Source organism: Dipodomys spectabilis, unplaced genomic scaffold (assembly GCF_019054845.1).
Source record: "Dipodomys spectabilis isolate Male_0828 unplaced genomic scaffold, ASM1905484v1 ptg000095l, whole genome shotgun sequence".
NCBI lineage: Eukaryota > Metazoa > Chordata > Mammalia > Rodentia > Heteromyidae > Dipodomys > Dipodomys spectabilis.
The window spans coordinates 18717589-18737684 of record NW_024870772.1 but is presented as its reverse complement, the minus strand read 5'-3'; the positions used below and the strand labels follow the sequence as shown (position 1 = coordinate 18737684).

The 20096-nt window shown below is 37.9% G+C and overlaps 1 protein-coding gene across 2 annotated transcripts in view; it reads right to left on the bottom strand.

Moving 5' to 3' along the window:
- Positions 1 to 20096, bottom strand: part of Dgkh (diacylglycerol kinase eta) — a 156581-nt gene that overhangs the window by 58122 nt on the left and 78363 nt on the right. For both annotated transcript variants that reach the window (XM_042685727.1, XM_042685728.1), the window contains exon 5: positions 376 to 480. In XM_042685727.1, coding sequence (XP_042541661.1) covers positions 376 to 480 — 105 coding nt within the window. The remainder of the gene's footprint in view (positions 1 to 375; positions 481 to 20096) is intronic.

Genomic DNA, 20096 nt, shown 5'->3' with positions numbered 1-20096 from the left:
ACAGCAATCCCCAAAATCTCAACCCATTAATTTAGATATCAAAACACGTTTTTTGGGCTGGGAAAGTGGCTCAGTGGTAGAGTGCCTGCCCTGCATGCATGAGGCCCTGGGTTTGATTCCTCAGCAGCACATGAGCAGAAAAAGTTGTGGCTCAAGTGGTAGAGCACTAGCCTTGAGCTGAAGAGCTGAGGGACAGCGCCCAGGCCCAGAGTTCAGGGCCCAGAGCCAACAACAAAAACAAAATTCTAATTCAAAAAAAAAATCAAAATCTGAGTCTACACCTAATTATTTGACTATATACCACAGTACTGTTCTAATTCTTTGGTTAATACTCATGATGTAAGAATCTGAGGTGACCGAAGGATGCTCTATTACCTCGTAAGGTTCACGAGTTTGTACAGACTTCAGAGAGCTGATCCAATCTTCCATCTCCTTTCTGTTCTCAGCACACAACATCAGCCTTCTGAATGGAGTGATTATCTAAAAGGATAATTGGATCTAGTAATTGTTAACCAATATGAGAGATTTTTGCAAAACCCAACATCTTATGAGACACTTCCACGTGTCTTTTATTTTTAAGGAAAATAAGAATCTTGTAACATAGATGAGTTTTGTTTTCTGTGTTTGATATAGTGTGCTCAAAAGAAATTTAAAAAAGATTCCTAGATTTGTCTTGTCTTTCATCCTGTTGCTACTTAATTAGCAGGCTTTCTAGCCCTTTAATTCTATGATCCCAGACACACTGCCTTATTTCATAAAGCATATCTTGACAACATACATTATCAAGTGATTCATAGTTAGCTTCTATCTATTATAGAATTTTCAATATGGAAAATATTTCTTAGCTAAAATCTAAAAGAATGCAATATTAAGTGGTTGTGTAGTTGATTCACTGTAGCTTATCAAGTAAATTCTAATTGTTGAATTTATACACCATTCCACTGCCTATTTGAATATGATGGATATGAAGGAGTTTATTATGTGGAGATTGTTTTACTTTTTCATTGACTTGCAGGAAGAAATAATAGCAACTTTCATCTTTCTTGTCTTGTCACTAGCCACATCAAATAATTGCACTAATAAACCTTAGATCTTGAGGAATGGAAGATTCAAGCTGTTAAACATGCTTCAAAGTAAGAGTTTGAACTGACTTGAAAGAAAACCTTTTATGTGAATGAATACAGAATTCTGGATGCAATCTCAAAGTTACTAAATCGTACACATTTACTGCAAAGAAAGGACCATTTCTGTACCCGGAGAACAAGAATAAAATGCTACATTTCTATCCAGAAAGTATCCCCAAACAGTATACTAGAGATGGATTTATATGGAAATGTAAAATATGAAATATAAAATTTCCTCAGGTTTAAGTCTGTTGCTCAAACAATAAATCCAAGTGTTCCACATTACACAAGGGATGAAAAATGACCTTAAAAAAAGAAAAAGGAATGCTTCCCTTAAAGAGGAAACTAGTGAGCCTGACTCTCTTCTAGTGATGGCAGAAAATAAATCTCAACAGTATAAAAAATGAACCCAGGAGGTGAAGGGTAAACAAAGGAGGAGGCTGTAATGCTTGGTAAGAAATGTATGCATTATCCTGCCCATGTAATTGTAACCCCTCTGTACAGTATGTTCTCAAATAAAATAAAATTAAATTAAAAAAAAAGAACCCATCTCTGACACTCACCAGCCATGACTTCTACTCAGGTCACTGGTTTAGGTCCTACTACACCATCCTTCTTGAGACCCAGAGGCTTTTATTACATCTGACAGGCATTGGGCATTTAAATACAGCCAGCCAGCCAAAGTCACATGGCACAAGGGCACCAACCACTCACTCTGGGTCTTTGTTAATTGCATGTGAAATCGAAGACAACCTCATTTGTGCATTTTCTTCTGCTTTAAATGACCTTCTTTGGATAAAACTTATTAGCTGTTGGTCACTCCTCTTCCTGAATAGTTAATGCAAAGAGCAATGCCTCTCTCATTACTTTGGAGCCAAATGGATGCTTTATTGCTTCACAATGTTTTCCTAGGACAGCTCATCAAATGCAGCAGAGAAGCACCATTAAATCATAATATACTCCTGGCCCTGAGGACTCGAGTAACATTCCAGAAGTCTGAGTTTCACTACTTCACAGATGTTTTCTGAATAAGTATCACCTCTAGCATTTGTTTCTTTATATTTTGCTATAGTATATGTGTAAATATAAGGACTCCCTCTCCTTTGTTATCTTATCATAAGGTAGGTGTTATTCAGACCAAAACATCAGTCTTTATTTCAGACCCTATGGAATTCTAAGTACTACACGATGACTTTAAAACCCAAAGAAGTGAAAAACTATCTTTAATGTCTTTACATTGAAAATCTTTAAAAGCCTTCATGAATTCATAAAATGTAGAGAAAAAAAGAGTAGAGAATAGCTTCTATTTTTTTAATTTATTGTTATTATACAGAGGGATTACATTTATATAAGTCAGATAAAGAGTGTATTTCTTTTTGAACAGTGTCATTTCTTCCTTCACTCTCTCCCAGGTTTTTCCTTCCATCCCCACCTATACATTGGATAGTTCATTTTCAACATAGTGTCTAGTGATTATCACTGCTGCACTTGTTCACCCTTTGTCCCTCCATTTCTGTGTCCCCCCCCCTTACCCTCTCAAAGACAGACAAATGAACAAACAAGACCAAAAGAAGCAAAAACAAAAATAAAAACAATAAATAAAATACCTCTTGTTTCCATTTCCTGGATACTTTTTTTCTTCTTGGAGTTTTTGGAACTATTATGATTACTTCAATTCTAAATGACTCTGGCAAACTGTAACCTAGTCATGTGTATACCTTATCTGCTAATGAAGCTAAATATAACTTAGACATTTGTAATTTCTCTTTTTTAACAAAAACTTGTTTTAAGAAGCACCATGCAAGACCATAACACATTTCTAATCCAAAGTTAAGTTTTTTCGGAGGAAAAAAGAAATGATAAACGTATTTGATGTACAGATCTTGTTATTAATCATAATTAAGAATCTACTGATTATAAAGTTATAAAGAAGTCAGTGTTAAAAAAAATCCTTCCTAAGTCATATGATGTAAAAACATCTGGCTTTGAGACTGCAGTGCTAAAAACACTTCAGGGTGAATGAAGCCTATGTTGGGCTCACTGAAGACAAGCCTGGCTGATCCAGCAAACCTGCACCTTTACCAAAACAGCTCTCTCCACCCTCAGCTACCACTGGTAGACTCCCATGGTCTGAGCCTACCACGATCCCTGACTTCACAGGAAATAATCTGACTATCACAGTTTCAGACTAACAGGCTCTGGGGATACTCAGCTCAACTCCATTACACTGCACCACTTCCTCATTCAAATCTTCATTAGGAAAATACTTCGAGGAAGAACAAATTCTGGTTTTAGAATATCTGATTCAGCCTCTTTATTATGACAAGTAGGACAGGAGTGATGAAAACTAGAAGCTGAGGGATCACTTTAGCACAAGGTAGGGAAAGAACTTTCCCCAGGAAAGAATGAACCTGTAGGGACCAAGTCCAGGAAGTTCTTAGAATCAGAAGACTTCTCAGTTTCTCCAAGAATTTGAATCTTGGCTTCTTAACGTGTCCTCTAGCTTTTAGCTTAAACTGGCCTTGAACCATGATCCTCTCAATCTGCTTCCCATGTAGCTGGTATTATAGCCATGAAACCCCACATCCAGCCTAAATAAAACCGTATATGCAGTAAGAAGACAGTCTTCATTAAAAAGCAGGACAAATAAAAACGTGTGCTGTAATAATTTTGATTGTCAATATTTACTATAGGGAATCTGACTTTTGTCATAGACTACTCAGGTAATAATTATGTGCCTTTTTAACACTAGCTTTACTATTCCTGAATTTGCTAACTGCTTAATCTTAAAATACTTCTTCCATCTTTCTCTATGAAATATATACTCAACTATTTAATTATGTATGTTGCTGTTTTCTTCACTGCTTTTTTTTAAAGGAGCAAAATAACTCTCTTTGACAACTTAAATGTGCCAAACTGCAATGTAACCATGCTATTTAGGGAGCAAAGATACTCGTTTACTTACTGCATTGTTGGTGGGAATGTAAACTTGTTCAACCACTTTGGAAAGTAGTATGGAGGTTCCTCAAAAGACTCCACATAGAGCTCCCCTATGACCCAGCAATTCCACTTTTGGGCATTTACCCAAACTATCACAAACAAGACCATACTAAAGCTACCAGCACAACTATGTTTGTTGCAGCATTATTTACCATAGCTAACATATGGAACCAACCCAGATGCCCCTCAGTAGATGAATGGATCAAGAAAATGTAGTATATATACACAATGGAATTCTATGCCTCCATCAGAAAGAATGACATTGCCCCATTTGTTAGGAAATGGAAAGACTTGGAAAAAAATTATATTAAGTGAAGTAAGGTAGGCCCAAAGAAACATAGGTCCCATGGTTTCCCTTATTTACAATAACTAGTATATGTCTGAGACAAGCAGAAACAGTCAGATAAATTGATGTTAGGCAAAATGAACCCCAAGGATTCAAATGTTTTTTTTTCTTTCTTGCAATTGTTTCTAACATATTTGTAAGATGAGTTCTTTGTTGCTTTGTATGTCCCTCCCCCACAGTATAACCCCTGTTTTCATTGTATTTGATGTTGGTATAATTTGTGGAGGGGAAGGGAAAAAACAAATTGTTTAAATAGGGATTCAGGTGGGCCCATTGCAACAATGAGATGTACAAGATATTATGTCGAAAAACAAACTACATCTTTGGCCTGGGGGTGGAGGGGGTGAGTGGGATGAGAAGGGGAAACAAAGGAGGAGTCAACAATGCTTGATAAGAAATGTACTCATTACCTTGCCCATGTAATTTTAACCCCTCTGTATGGTATTTTCACAATTAAATAAATAAATAAATAATACTTGTATATTTCAGACTAAGCTGGGGTCCTTCACCATCCAGGAGTACAGGTGTACACCGAATCAAAGCTTACCCAACCCAGTCACAACCAGACTTACCAAGTCAAGAGTCTTGATGTAGTGGGAGGTGAGGACAATTGTGGGCACATTCTGGCTAAACCACACAGATGATTCTGTTGCACATCTGTTTATCATCCAGAAAATGTAATATAAGTAGTCTAACTCACCAGACCAGGGTCTGGTCTCAACAATATCAAGCAAGTACTCCAAATCTTCCTAACTTCTTATTCTCTTTCCAGCAACCTTCATATTCTAAAAAATGGGATTCCTCTTGGGGAAACAAAACTATCTTCCTATATCACTATATGTAATATAGCAGAAGTCATAAAATTATGGACTCCAAAGTTATTGTTTAGCAATTTGATGGGAAACACATAGTAGTGTTTTTTTAATCAATCATAATTAGACAGATACAAGGACAAGCATGTTAGGCCAGTCTTGGGCTGACATTTCATATAATGATGTTACACAGTGGTCCCTGCACGCATCTCACTTCACTAGTCCTGTATCAACCTTTCAACTCCTGATTTCTAAGTCAGCACTTCCCCTTATTACCCCATTGTCCTAAACCCATCTATTTTCAAAAGGATGGCAATTATTTATGCAAAAAGCAATTCTTTTGAGGTGTTAATAAAGGTTGCCCAAATTTGAAAGAAATTACACATTACATTAGGTTAAAGAATGGAAGTACAATGTCACAGGAAGTGCATTCTGGGGTCAAGACTACAGAAAGTATTCTAGGTATTGTTAACTGATATTATAATTTAAATGAGTGGAGTAACCGAATGCTTTAGATTAAGAAATGTTATGATACTTGCTAATACTATTTCATTTTACATATGAGAACACTACAAACTCTTCTGGAGGGCTCCAGAAGAAAGACAGTTGTTCTAGCAAAACTTTAGAACACAAATTTTACAATATCTAAGATGAGGCAAACTAACTTCTGAAGATATGATAGAACCTGTAATGGCACTAGGCTGAGTGGTAATTCATACTCATGCAGAAATTGTTACTAATGTAGAGCTAAATTTCATGAAAAAATTCTGCATAGTGCAGCATACTACGCTAACAGATTCCGAAATGTTATCACTTGGTACTGAGCTGGGTCTTCCCCATGCACACCCTCTACTGAGAGACAAAATCAGAGATAACTGAAAGCCAGACTACATCTAGGTTTTTTACCTGATCATCCTTCTCACTGGTCAGAACTTTTGGCAGAATAACAGCTTTCTCATCTCAAGGGGCATTCCTACCATGGGGCTAGAATATCTTGAATATCAAAACACTGGTATAGGCACGCAAATAAAGAGGAGGGAGTTTATCTTGAACATAAGAAAGTTGGAACCAATACTATGTATCTGTCTAACAGAAGCTACATAGTTTCTGGACGTAATATTTGTTTCAAAAATCAAGCTACCAATCAATAATTACCTCTACACCTCATTACATATAACTGAGAATTCTGTAGCAAGGATATAAAATACTACTTACTTGGAACCAGGGTTCTACAAGAAAAAAAGTATAGAAAAATAATTTCTGATGGAAAATTTTATAGGTATACAACACAATTATTATTTTAGAAATCAGTGAATTGGAGAGGAGAAAGAGATCTGGACAACAGGGAAACATCTTTACACAGAATTTTTTTTTCTTTTCTATAGGAATACTTGACTCCTGAGTTACATCAATAAGGCAGTAAGTATCTTATTGATCCTTCTATCCTCTCTCTAAATTAAGCATGAGTTGACTTCATTACCAGATATTTTTGGGAAAGAAACAGAGACAGTAGATGAGTTCACATAGTCCATAATTTTAATACACTTCTTATATGAAAGAGCTAACAAAAAACCAAGAGTACGACAGGAATAAAACTTTTCACTCCACTGTTTAATACCAAACTGTATAACTACTCAGTCTGGTCAATGTTTCCCTTTCAGTTTCTGTGAACCCAATCAGTGTTAAAGAAGATGGAAGAGAGTTACAATCTGACCACCACATTTTTTGGGGTGCCCTCTGAAAAATGAGGAGTGAGAGGTACAGCTCTGCATTAAACATTCACACTTTCAGATGTTTGACAAAATCTATATAATACGAGGAGCTAGACAATGCGGGGAGGAGGTTTACTGTCTAGTTATCCTGTGTTTGTATATGTTTGAGATTTGTCCCAATTTGTTTAAAAAAAAAAAACTGATTCATTTGACAGCCTCCATCTTAAGATCTTTAAGGGACTGAAGGTGAGGGACCTCAGTGTCTTAGTATCTTTCTCCAACCTTGGCCCTTCTCAACTCCTGATCCCAAGCTCAAATTGCAAACCATACCTACCAGGACCGTCTCTGACCTCCATTTCCTACCCCTATAGCAAACTCAAAATGTGACCCCAAAGGATCTCAGTGGCCCAAAATGTCTACAAGATCTAAAAAATAATAATAACAAGAAGACTCCTAGTTGCCATAGAGTGATGCTTGGCTTTTTCATTCACAGCTGGTACTCTACCATTTGATTCCTGTCTCTACTTCTAGCTTTTTTTCCTGGTTAATTAGAGAAAAGAATCTTATGGATTCTTCTGCCCAAGCTGGCTTCAAACCTTGGTTCTCAGAGCTTAGGGTCCTGAGAAGTTAAGATTACAGGCATGAACCACTGATGTCTGGTGGAATACTGGGTGTTTACTGGCTTAGAGTATAAAATATAAATTCTCATGCCTCCCTCTATGACAAGTCAAGTGGCAGAATTCAAGCATTTTTTCCAGTCAGCTACTTGAAAAATATTTCAATATTATTATATAATTGATGTTCTATAAAAGAAAACAATCTATTTCATATCTTTCTAATATTATCCTGATTTTAAGGGTATGTGTCAGTGTTATGGTACTTCCTTATTGTCTCTGGGTCACCAGACAGTGAAAAAATAGGATACAGTGAAACCATCAGGTAAAGGCAGTCCTCTGCAGAGCATCTGCCCTTCCTGGGAAGGGCATGTCAAAGATCTTGGTGAGCCTACCAAGAAGAGCTTTAATATTAAAACACTGCTCATTGTGGAATAGCTGTTTATCACATAATAAGCCACTGTTTCTTTGAGTACAAATAAATTTGAGTCAAAATCAGTACATAGTCTCTATTATTATTAATGTTTCATTATCCTTACTGTATTAATTTCTTACTGTTGCTATCACAAACAACCACAACCTCAATGGCTTAACACAATACCCAATGTACTCTCTTGGAATGAAGGAGACTGGAAGTTTACATTTAATCTGTCATGAGAAACTGGTTCCCTCCAGAAACTCTAGGACAGAATCCCTTTCCTTGCCTTCACTTTCCAGAGGTTTCCTTGTTTTCCTGGGTTTGCAGCCCTTTCACTGTATCACTCCAACTTCTTGTTTCCATAGCTACATCTTCTCTGACTCCTCTTGCCTCCCCCTGGTAAGGACCCCTTTAATTAAACCTAGATAACTGCACAACAATCTCATCGCAAGATCATGATCATAACTACAAAATTACTTTTGCAAGATAAAATAGCATTCACAGGTTTCAGAGATTATTAGGACGTGAACATTTTCAGGGTTCCATTATTGAATCTACCATACTGATAAAATAAATACAATGCATAATGTTATTCATTTATTTATTTGCTGGTACTGGGGTTCATACTCAGACCCACACAATGTAAGACAAAGGGCAGGTAAAATTGCATGGGTGTGTGTCTGTGGGAGGAAGCTAGAAAGAGGGGAAGGAGAAAGCAGGGCTTTGCAAACTAGGTGGTCAGTCCCCATGAGCCCACAGACATGGCAAACTAAGGGACATAGAAACACACAGAAGAGAGACCAAGGCAGGATCCAGGTATTGTGAAGACTAGTGTGACAACCACAGGTTGAAAATGGGAAAATAAAGCAGGGGGGAGGAGGGCATGCAAATGTAAAAAGCCTTTTCATGGCAAGAGCTAGGACTATGACACTAAAAGCCGCAGCACTGTTATATAAGCAGGGAAGACACAAGGGCCAGGTAACTGACAGGGTAGCAGTGTAGATAGCCTGGTGGCCAGAAGACAAAGTGGAGGACTCTTCCTAAATTACAGGGAAGGCATGAGAGAACACAGTGTGTGTGTGCACGTGAGCAGAGGCGGGCAGGGGAGCTCAGAGTATGTTGTGCCCAGGGAGAGAGGAGAGACACACTCTGTGAAGGTCTGAGCAAAGATTTAAAAAAAGAATTCATCACTTCTGAGGAGAAATAATGATACTGACTCAGGAGCTATGAGGAATTTAGACAATTCACTGTTCACTTTTGTAATCAAAGCTATTTTACAAGTCCAAATACTATGAGTTTTCATATATGAAGTAAAAGCAACCAGTTTTGCAATCTCATTTCACCTGAACAACTTAAAAAGTTATCGATCTTATTTTTTTCCTTGGAGGCCCTAAGACTCAGAAAGGTTTGTAAGCTCTCCAATGACAAGGCACAGATAGAATTTGAAACACAATTCTTCCTGCCTTGCTAGCCAAATACTGGAGAACGAAGAATAGCATAGAATCTGCTTACATCCTTCGGAAGCACAGGTAGTAAAGATTGCACAGGTGCTACTTACTTTTTCTTCCTTCTTAATTGGAGCTCAGCACCAGTGGCTCACGCCCATAATCCTAGTTATTCAGGAAACTGAGATCTGAAGATCAAGGTTTGTAGCCAGCCTGTCAGGGAAGTCCATGAGACTCTTATCTCCAATTAACCAGCAAAAGGCCAAAAGTAGAGCTGTGGCGCAAGTGATGGAATGCCAGCCTTGAGTGAAAAAAACTAAAGGACAGCACTCAGGCTCTGAGCTCAAGCCCCACTACTGGCAAAAACAAACAAAAAACCTTGGGGGTATAGCAGAGCTGCACCTTAACACCATCTGTACATGCCTGATCTTTTAAAGGGTAGCCAGAAAGAAGTTACAAAGATGCAGGGCAAACAAGCTCAGAGAACAAAATAGTTCTGAGATTCATAATCACACATACTATCATCCTGGAAGAACTACATTCTGCATGTAAGTTGGACAGGGTTTTGGGGGTTTTTTTTTGCTTGTTTGTTTGTTTTGTATTAATTGGAATAGCAACAATCACAAGGACTTCAGGAATTATTTATGTAGACGGTCATGTACACTCCCACTGTAAATTAATGGTATTGGTTAATGGCACATTAAAATTTTTACTATTCACTTAATATTTTCAGACTGTATCAACAATCAGGACAATGCATTAGCTTTGCCTCCTTAGCACAATGTCTTTGATTTGTAGCCATAAATGGCTTTGTTCAAATGATTTCAAAATGAAATAATTATCTTATTTTGTATTGGTCACCTACAAAACTAAGCTATTTCTAAAACTAAATTTTCCATTACTCTATAATCAAAGTTAAAGAATGACAAGGATATTTGAATATGCTACAAACTTAATTAAAAGGAACTATGAAAATATTACCAAAAAGTACTTCGAACCATTTTCAATAGTGTTGAAAGCACCTTTCAAGTTTGTCACATATTCCCAGGAGAGATCTTGTAATAACTCCAAATTCACCCTACCTAGAACATTAGTCGCTTTTTCACCCCACCCACGGCAGGCCTTTTACTCCCATTTCCTACCCTGGGTCAAAGGCATTCTGTAGTAGCCATCCTCTCTAAATTCAACAACTTGATAGCAGCTTTCTCCTTTCTGTCTCTCCTCCCTTTGGCCACTGCTTCTCTCCTTCCCACTGCAGACAATCCTTATATCAGGGTTTCCCTCGACACAACCATGTTGGACACAGTGGTCTTCATGCCAAGTCCATCACTCTTATCAAAAAACATCTGATAGGAAGCTGCCAGAAAGGCTCCCATGCAGCATGTTTTCCAAACTTCTGAATAGACAATATACATTTGTGATACAAAATTCAAAATGCATTTAGAACGTCATGCTTATTATAAGGGCACATCTCCCTCTTAAGCTCATCCCCAGCTATCAACTTCCCTTCTAGAAGGCAAATATTTGTCAGTTTCTGTGTACTCTCTCCAGAAACAGTTTAACAACACATGGCTTTGTGCTTTCTTGAGAAGTTTAAATGTACAACAACGTATGTAAGATACACACAGAGGAACATTGTATAAATGGCCAACCTTTGTGTAGAAACCAGATCATGGATGCGAACGTTCACTCTGTTCTTATATACAAGATCTATAAAACATGGAATACTCTGACTTCTCCAGCTGTGAGGCAGTGAATGGCAGGATGATGGTGGCTTCTGGCTACACCCTTCCCCCATCATCAGCTGCCCACTGTATGATGTGCATACCAAACAGGGCTGTGCTACATTAACATCAAGTATTTCCAGGACAAAAAACCCAAACAACCAATCACTACAGACCATATCCCTGGGTAATGCCTGATGTCTGGATGGATGTGGAACATCACTGGTTCTCAAAGGAAAGGAGTTCAAGTCCTAACGTCAAGGACAAGGGTTGTATAGCCATTCCATCTTCTCTCAGCTTTTTGTAATACTGTCATGCTGCCAATCAGTTTTTCCCAAGATGTAAAAACTAACTTCAGTCTTGTGTTCCACATACTAATATGGTTAGCCTACCAGAAGCTTCTCAGAGTACCTTAAGAGATCTGGTTGATTTCTAACTAACTCTGACCAGTTAATACAACCTGAGTCCTAGGAATACCAAAAGCCTTTAGATCTGTCTTACCTATGAAAACTAAAGCTACTAAAAATCTCTAAACAACTAACACTCAACCATCTGCTGTCAATGGGAGGATCTTGTTTATTTCACTTTTGTCTTACAAAGTGGACTGTGACTTGTCTCCCATAAGTACAAACCTACCTTTGCCTTTGTACACGCAAGATTTAGGTCTTAGACAAATAACAAAATGACAAAAACTGTTATTATTAGATTTCTTGATTATAGCCATTCTAATTGGGGTGAGGTGGAATCTCAATGTTGTTTTGATTTGCATCTTTTTTATGGCTAGAGAAGTTTTTTGAGTTCTAAGTATATTTTAGATATGTATTAAGTAAAGATCTTCTCCCAGTCTGTGGGCTTTCTATTGATCTTGCTAGATGCTGAAGGGGATTTAGACAAAAGGGAACCCCACTGTATTGTTGGTGGGAGTATAAACTTGTTCAACCACTTTGGAAAGCAGTATGGAGGTTCCTCAAAAGACAACACATAGAGCTCCCCTATGACCCAGCAGTCCACTTCTGGACTTTTACCCAAATGAAAACAAACAAGGCCATACTAAAGCTACCAGCACAACTATGTTTATTGCAGCATTATTTACCATAGCTAAGATATGGAACCAACCCAGATGCCCCTCAGTAGATGAATGGATCAAGAAAATATGGTGTGTGTGTGTGTGTGTATATATGTATATACATATATACATATAATGGAATTCTATGCCTCTATCAGAAAGAATGACACTACCCCATTTGTTAGGAAATCGAAAGACTTGGAAAAAATTATATTAAGTAAGCCAGGTCCAAAGAAACACAGGTCCCATGGTTTCCCATATCTGCAATAACTAGTATATATCTAGGACAAGCAGAAAGGTCAAAAGCTCTGTACATATGACCATATAAGAGGATGCTAAGCGAAATGAACCCCAAGATAGGGGCACAAGAGGTTTTTATCTTTGTTGCTATTGTTTCTATTTTTATTTATTTATTTTTGTCAGTTGTGGGGCCTGAACTCTGGGTCTAGGCACTGTCCCTGAGCTTTTCAGCTCATGGCTAGCACTCTACCACTTGAGCCACAGTGCTACTTCGGCTTTTTTTGCTTATGTGGTACTGAGGAATCGAACCCAGGGCCTCATGCATATAAGGCAAGCACTCTACCACCAAGCCACCTTCCTAGCCCCTGTTGCTGTTGATTTTAGTGTACTTATAATGTACTATGTGATTTTTTTTGTTTCTTTTGTATGTCCTTCCCCCATGGTATAACCCTTGTTTTCACTGTATTTGATTCTGGTGCCCTACATCTTGTATATACATGTTTCTAATTTGGGGAGGGAAGGGAAATAACTAAAAGCTGAAATAAGGATACAGGTTGACCCATTGAAACAATGAGAGGTACAAGACACTGTGATGAAAATGAACTTTACAACTGGGGGGGGGGGGGGGGGGGGGGAGTTGGGGAGGGAAGAGGTGGTAGGGGAAAAACAAAGGAGAGGGTAACAGTGCTCGATAGGAAATCTACTCATTACCTTACTCATGTAACTGTAACCCCTATCTATGGTAAAAATATGTATTATAAAAATAAAAAACAACAAAAATATATAAGGTGAAAACAAATGAAAAAAATCTCATTTTGCCAAAAACTACTTACTTGTCAGGAAACTGAATTCTTACCTCAGATCACAACACTGAGGGTGACCTAAAATTTCTATTCTTTTCTTGTCTAGTCCAGTCAAGACAATTAGCCTGTGATCACCATAAGAATCACCACCATTCAATGAGCCAATCGTCTAATAATTGCTCACAAGGTACTATCCAATGTAATCTTTCTTCTCATTTGCAGGTAATGAAGACTCAGCAGGAACAGCTAGATTATCACACATCCTATTGTAGGCCTACCAAGTATCTGAGAGATGGCACTTTGAAGCAGCAATGTGTGCCATTCTGGTGTTACAAGGGTGGAATTGGTGGGTGTGCCCAGGCCAAACCATGGGCTAGACACAAGATTGATGGCCCAAAAAGTGTACTGAGACTTTGCTACACGTTTAGAAGTGTAGAGAGTACCAATGAACTCAAGGGTTGATTTAAGTTCTCCAGTCAATGAAGATACCCAAGATACACCATTATGGTCCCATTAATTCTTACCTGAAATCTGATTTCCTGCCACACTGACATGATACTTACTGAAAAGAACCAAACTGTTCCTAAATCAGAAGAGGAGGTTGCTCCAGAAGATACTAAAGAAACAAAAACTTATACCATATGAATAAATTCAGCATTTTCTAAATGGTGGGACTTTTCCCTGTCATTGTGATTATACTCTTAATTATAGGGGCTTGAAAATTCCAAGGTGCTACTTATTCTCATGGAAAGAACACACAGTTGAAATACAGGTATAGTCCTTGATGACAAATGAATTTCTCTGAACCTTACGTAACTCCATTGTCCTGAATGGAAGAAAAGATACTTTATGCGCTGACTGAAATAATCACGAGGTACAGAATGAATAATAGCTGTGCTCATTACTCCTTATCATCTGTTAGAGGATACCCCAAAGAGCTTTCAGAAAGAAATAATTATTCTTTAAAGCCATATCACAAACACCTTATAATAGGCCTTCCTTAGTACTGTTTTATAAATATTTTAGTAGCATGCAAGGCAAACCTGACATTACTTTAATATCCTTTTAGAAAGTAAAAGGTTGATGTTTTTAATTGTCTAATGGAGTCAAAATCTGAACCTGTCCTCATCTTTAGAGCACAGGATGCAAGTTCTAGCCTTAATGTCATCAGTAAGCTTGGTATGAGGGATACACAGACCCTTTCTGATGCCATCAACTTAGGCATTATCAGGGTGATTGTTGTTTCTGCTAGATTTGGACTGCCTCATAAAGCAAAGAACTGCCATGGATGTTTCTGGAGAGTTTCAGAACCCTAGTTCTCTACAATTTCTAATACCTTAATATGACATCAAATATTCTGGTTTCCCTGGAGATACAGAATCTCAAAATTCTTAGAAAACAGAACTCTACCATGCTATCCAAGTACAGAATTTCCAAGATAATAAACCATCCAGGATTCTGCTATTTCATTGATAGGGTCATTAGATGTTAGAACTTCACTAACTAATATGTATAGTGTTATATGTTATTTTATGTTTTATTCTTGCCCATGGCTCATTTTCTCATACTAGGACTTTATTCCAGGCATGAAAACCCCAGTGGAATCCATAGCTAACAGAATACATGAATTGGAAAATAGAACTTCACATGTCAAAGATAAAACAGAGGAGCTAGAAAAGTCAAAGTACAAAAAAAAAAAAAAAGCTCAGAACCTATCAAGGAGAAGTCCAGAAACTGGTAGGCTCAGCTAAGAAATCAAATCAAAATAATTAGGATCAATGAGGGGGAAGAGTTTAATAGTAAAGGCATTGAAAATCTATTCAGTAAAAAAAAAAAAAAGCTGAGAACTTCCCCACTCTTAAGAGAGAAAATTTTACCTGCCTAACAGAAGCATATAGAATCCCCAGTAGACTGGATCCAAGAATTAACACTTCTAGACACATCACAGTAAAAACATCAGACATGAATAGCAAGGAACTGATTTTAAATGCTGCAAAATTAAAGAAGGTGATATATTACAATGGAAAGAAAATCAGAATCACTGCATACCTCTCCACACAAAACCTCAATCAAGGAGAGCCTAGAGTGGTATAATCCAAGATCAACAACTGCCAACCCAAATTGATCTACCCAGAAAAACTATCATTTACATTTGATGGTGAAACCAAAAACTTCCATGACAAACATTAAAGGAATTCATGACCACTAAACCAGCCTTACAAAGATGTATCAATTTAGTAAACACTGGAAGAAGAAAAAACAAAATACAGGAAAATCAGAAAAATAGCAGGAAATATGACACATCTCTATAATAACCCTAAATATTAATGGACTCAATTCTCCAATCAAAAGAAGAATAGTAGATTGGATCAAAAATAAGATCCATCCATTGTTTGCATTCTGTTTTGGTTTTTTTTTAATTGATTAAATTTTTTTAATTGATTAAAAATTGATATATTGTCTATATGTCAAATTTATTGAATAAAAGATGTTAATCTCTGACTGTGGACAAAAGAATTCAGATACAGACATTTGCACAAAATAACATACCTTTAGATAATAAAGGCCATCAAACTTATAATAGAAAATAGCCCTACTGCAAAAAGAAGGAAGGAAGGAAGAAGGAAGGAAGAAGGAGAAGGAAGAAGAAAGAAGAAAGAAGAGGAGGAAAAAGAGGAAGAAGAAGAGAAGAGGAGGAGGAGGAGAAGGGGAGGGGAAGGAGGCAGCAAAGTCTCAAACAGAGGATCTTTCTTTCCTTTACCACCCACAAAAAAAAAAAAAAAATCTCAGAGATAGCACCCAGACCCTAAGTATTCCAGGTATCTTACAGGAGATAGGATACTGTCCTTTATAGCTTGACATCTGTATCATAATGGGTATGGGAAGTCAGCTAATGTAAAAGAATGGAAGGAAAGTATCTGCAACTAACCACTGAAGCATAGAAAGACCACAATGGAGATCATGCACATTCTGTAGCTCTTCCTCAAATACATGAATGGAGGCAATGAATTTAGTCTATACATTTTCTAAGCCTCTGCATAGCAGGTGGGTTGGTGGGACTAAGCTATAGGTCCTACAACTTGAGACAGGTAGAGTGTCTGAGGAGAGATGGAACCCAACATAGCTGTGTGACTGTAGGATCAAGGTGACAGTGTAAGCAGCAGCTTAGGATCAACTATTTGGAAATTCAGATTTATAATTAGTCCCAAGACCAGAAGGCTATGCAGATTGTGACTGCTCACTAAGAGCCAATATGGCAGCAGCACTGGGGAGGTCAGTCCTCCAACATACAATGTTAAACTAGTTAAACTTTTCATCCAGACAGCATTCTTCCATCTACAAGGTGCGAACTTCATAAACAGACAGATAAGGGCAAGGGATAAGAAATTCTACTGTCCAATTTGAGCAACAGAAATCCTGGCATGGGGACATGTTTATAATGAACAGACAAAGCAGTCCAGGAAAATCTGGGTAAAATTCTGTTTGGTCTGGGCCTCGAACTCAATTAGGCTGTGTAGTCTTCCAAAATTGGGGGGGGGGGGGGCCGTGATTCTTGCTTCTTTTGTTCTAAGAATCCTACTGTCAAGGCCACATACCATAAGGGCTTATCCTTGAAGGCAGTCACTGTATCTTTCTAAATTTGTATTAATTCAAGTTGTCTTTTTAAAAGCTGGTTCTCAGTAGCCAATTTTTTATATTCATCGTCTCTCTCTATATATATCCACAACATAGAGACTGATACATACAATAAGCTCCCACTAAATACAGCTGAATGGGATGAATGAATTCAAAAGGCAATCTCAACAATAGTGGAAGATGAGGTGGGAAGTGGGCTGCTTTGAATCAGCCAAAAATGAGACAGAAGTGCTGGAGGGACAAGAGGTCTTTCTTTGCCCTCATTGGTTTTAATGTATTATGTGATTTTTTTGTCTCTTTTGTATATTCTCCCCCTGTACTTGATTTTGGTACCCTGAATCTTGTATATACATTTGTCTAATTTGGAGAGGACAAGGGGAATAACAAAATGTTGAAACATGGATACAGGATGACCCATTGCAACATGATACCCACAAGACAGTATATTGGAAATGAACTTTACAACTTTGGGAGGGGGGGGAGAGAAGGAGTGAGGGAGGTGGGGGAGGGGAGGGATAGTGGGAGAACAATAAGGGAAGGGGAACAATGCTTGACAAGAAATGTACTCATTGCCTTACTCATGTAACTGTAACCCCTCTGTACAGCATCTTTACAATAAAATAAAATTTTTTAAAAAGAAGAGGAGGAAAATATAAAAGAAGTGCTGGAGGAAGCAAGTCAAAGGTTCTCCTAGGTCACAGCTCTCTCCACCTATTGATAGACTATGAATAGTCCTACCATGACAGGCCCTTTGATGAAACTGATCTAGGTTCTGGAATTTCCATAATCTGATTTTTATAAGCAAGTCTGAAGTTCCCAGGCTCTAGAGCTTCCAGAATACTCTAAGATTGTTTATCAGGCCATGCCATATTTTAAAGAGCCCAGATGAGAGAGTTAGGAAAGGCACTAAAGTACAAAGGGAAGCTTTCAGAAGACTGTAAAGAGCTCCCAGTGAGGGTGGAGATGAAGGCACTGTTCCGCTCACATTTTATCACCATGCCCTGATTTCAGTCTTGCTACAAGATCATTGGTTTCGGAAGTGGCGCTGTAGCTCAAGTGGTAGAGCGCTCGCCTTGAGCTGAAGAGCTGAGGGACAGCGCCCAGGCCCAGAGTTCAAGCCCCACGACCGACAAAAAAAAAAAAAAAAAAAAGATCATTGGTTTCTTACTTTCCAGGACTTTGATCTGAGAAGACCAATAATAACCTGAAGATACATTCTCTGGGTTACATTTATAGTAAAGACACTATATCGCTAGATGGACAAATACAATAAAGCCACAGAGATCATGACAAGACATGCCATTTCTAAAAGTCCCATCTAGCATATAGAAAAAGAAAATTAATTCCAAATGTACAAATCATTAGCTTCATAGCCATCTAAATTATATATAAATCATCCAGGTGCAAGTGACATGCCTATAATCCTAGCTACTCAGGGAATTGAGCTCCAGAAACTGAGGTTCAAAGCCATCCAGAGCAAAAAATCTTGTGAGACTCCTTCTTCCAAAATAACCAGCAAAAGGTCAGGCTGGGAATGTGATTCAAGTGCTAAAATGCCAGCAGAGCAAGCAAGCAAGCAAGTAGGTATGAGGCCGAGTCCCAACCCCAGTACCAGCAAAAAATTTAAAAATTTAAATATATGTGTTTAAAAATGAAACAGTAAGTGTATATTTAAATTTAATTTACAGTTAAACTAAGTTAAATTAAGACAGTATCATTACAAAGTGCTATTTTATATATATATATATATATATATATATATATATATATATATATATATATATGTATGTATGTATGTATGTATATTGTTGTTGCTGTTGTTGTTGGTTGTGGGGGCTGAACTCTGGGCCTGGGTACTATCCCTCAGCAATTCAGCTCAAGGCTAGTGCCCTACCACTTGAGCCACAGTGCCACTTCCAGCTTCTTTTGCTTATGTGGCGCTGAGGAATCGAACCCAGGGCCTCATGCATGCAAGGCAAGCGCTCTACCACTGAGCCACCTTCCCAGCCCCTAGAGTGCTATAAAATACTTTAACAAATCCAGATGCAGCTTGCTGCTACCAGGCTTCTAATACCCACATAAACAGAGGTAAGAGTACTGCAATTATTAATGAGGTAGGAATCATAACTTGGTGTATAAATCATTCCAAGTCAACATATAAAAATTTCATGCAGATACAAGTATTTATGGACATATTATATAAAACCAAATATGAACAGAGGGAATTAGGAAATAAAATTCTGTACTAAAATGTGCAATGATTCTGAATGCCCAAAGAAAAACTAGAATATCATTCATTCAACAAGAACATGTCTTTCAATCACTCAATAAATATGTATTAGCTTGTCTCTTGTGTGTCAATCACCCATGTTAGCCTTGGAGATCCAGTGAAGAGAATCTTCGTACCTACAAGGAAATTTTCCATCTCCACCAGCTCCTCTCAGCACTCTGGCATTCACATAGCATGCAGAGCTCTCTCCAACAGCCTTCCTAAAGGAAGGTCATCGAGCACTTGCTCAGTGAACAGCGAGACAGCATGTGTAATGGGTCTAGCACACCGATCAGAAATCTCTAAATACATTCATTCTTGCCTACTTCAACAAATATCAAGTCCTACATCTGGCACCAGCTGTGCATAGCTCTTAACCATCTGACTTTGATTCATTTTAGCACTTTTGAACCTGAGCCTACTCTGAGGACCCTCCTTTCAGGTCCCAGGGAAGATGACTGAAGATTTCTAAGAATGGGCAGGGTCATTACCTCACAAAGGGGCCTGTTCCATCAGATGACTGGAGTTAGAAAGTTCTTTTTCATGTTAAGCTAAAATTCTCTCTCTGTGAATTCAACAACAGATCTTTGTTCTATATGTTTCAGTAACACAAAATCATTGTTGCCTCTCCTACTATATAATAATCCCTCAAATAATTTTTAAAACTCAAATCTATTGTATTTTTCCAAATATTAAAAATAAAAATATAGCTGGGCACCAGTGGCTCACACCTATAATCCTAGCTACTCAGGAGGCTGACATCTGAGGATCACAGTTCAAAGCCAGCCCGGGCAGGAAAGTCTGTGAAACTCTTATCTCCAATAAACCACCAGAAAACCGGAAGTGGTGCTGTAGCTGAAGTGGTAGAGTGCTAGCCTTGAGCTGAA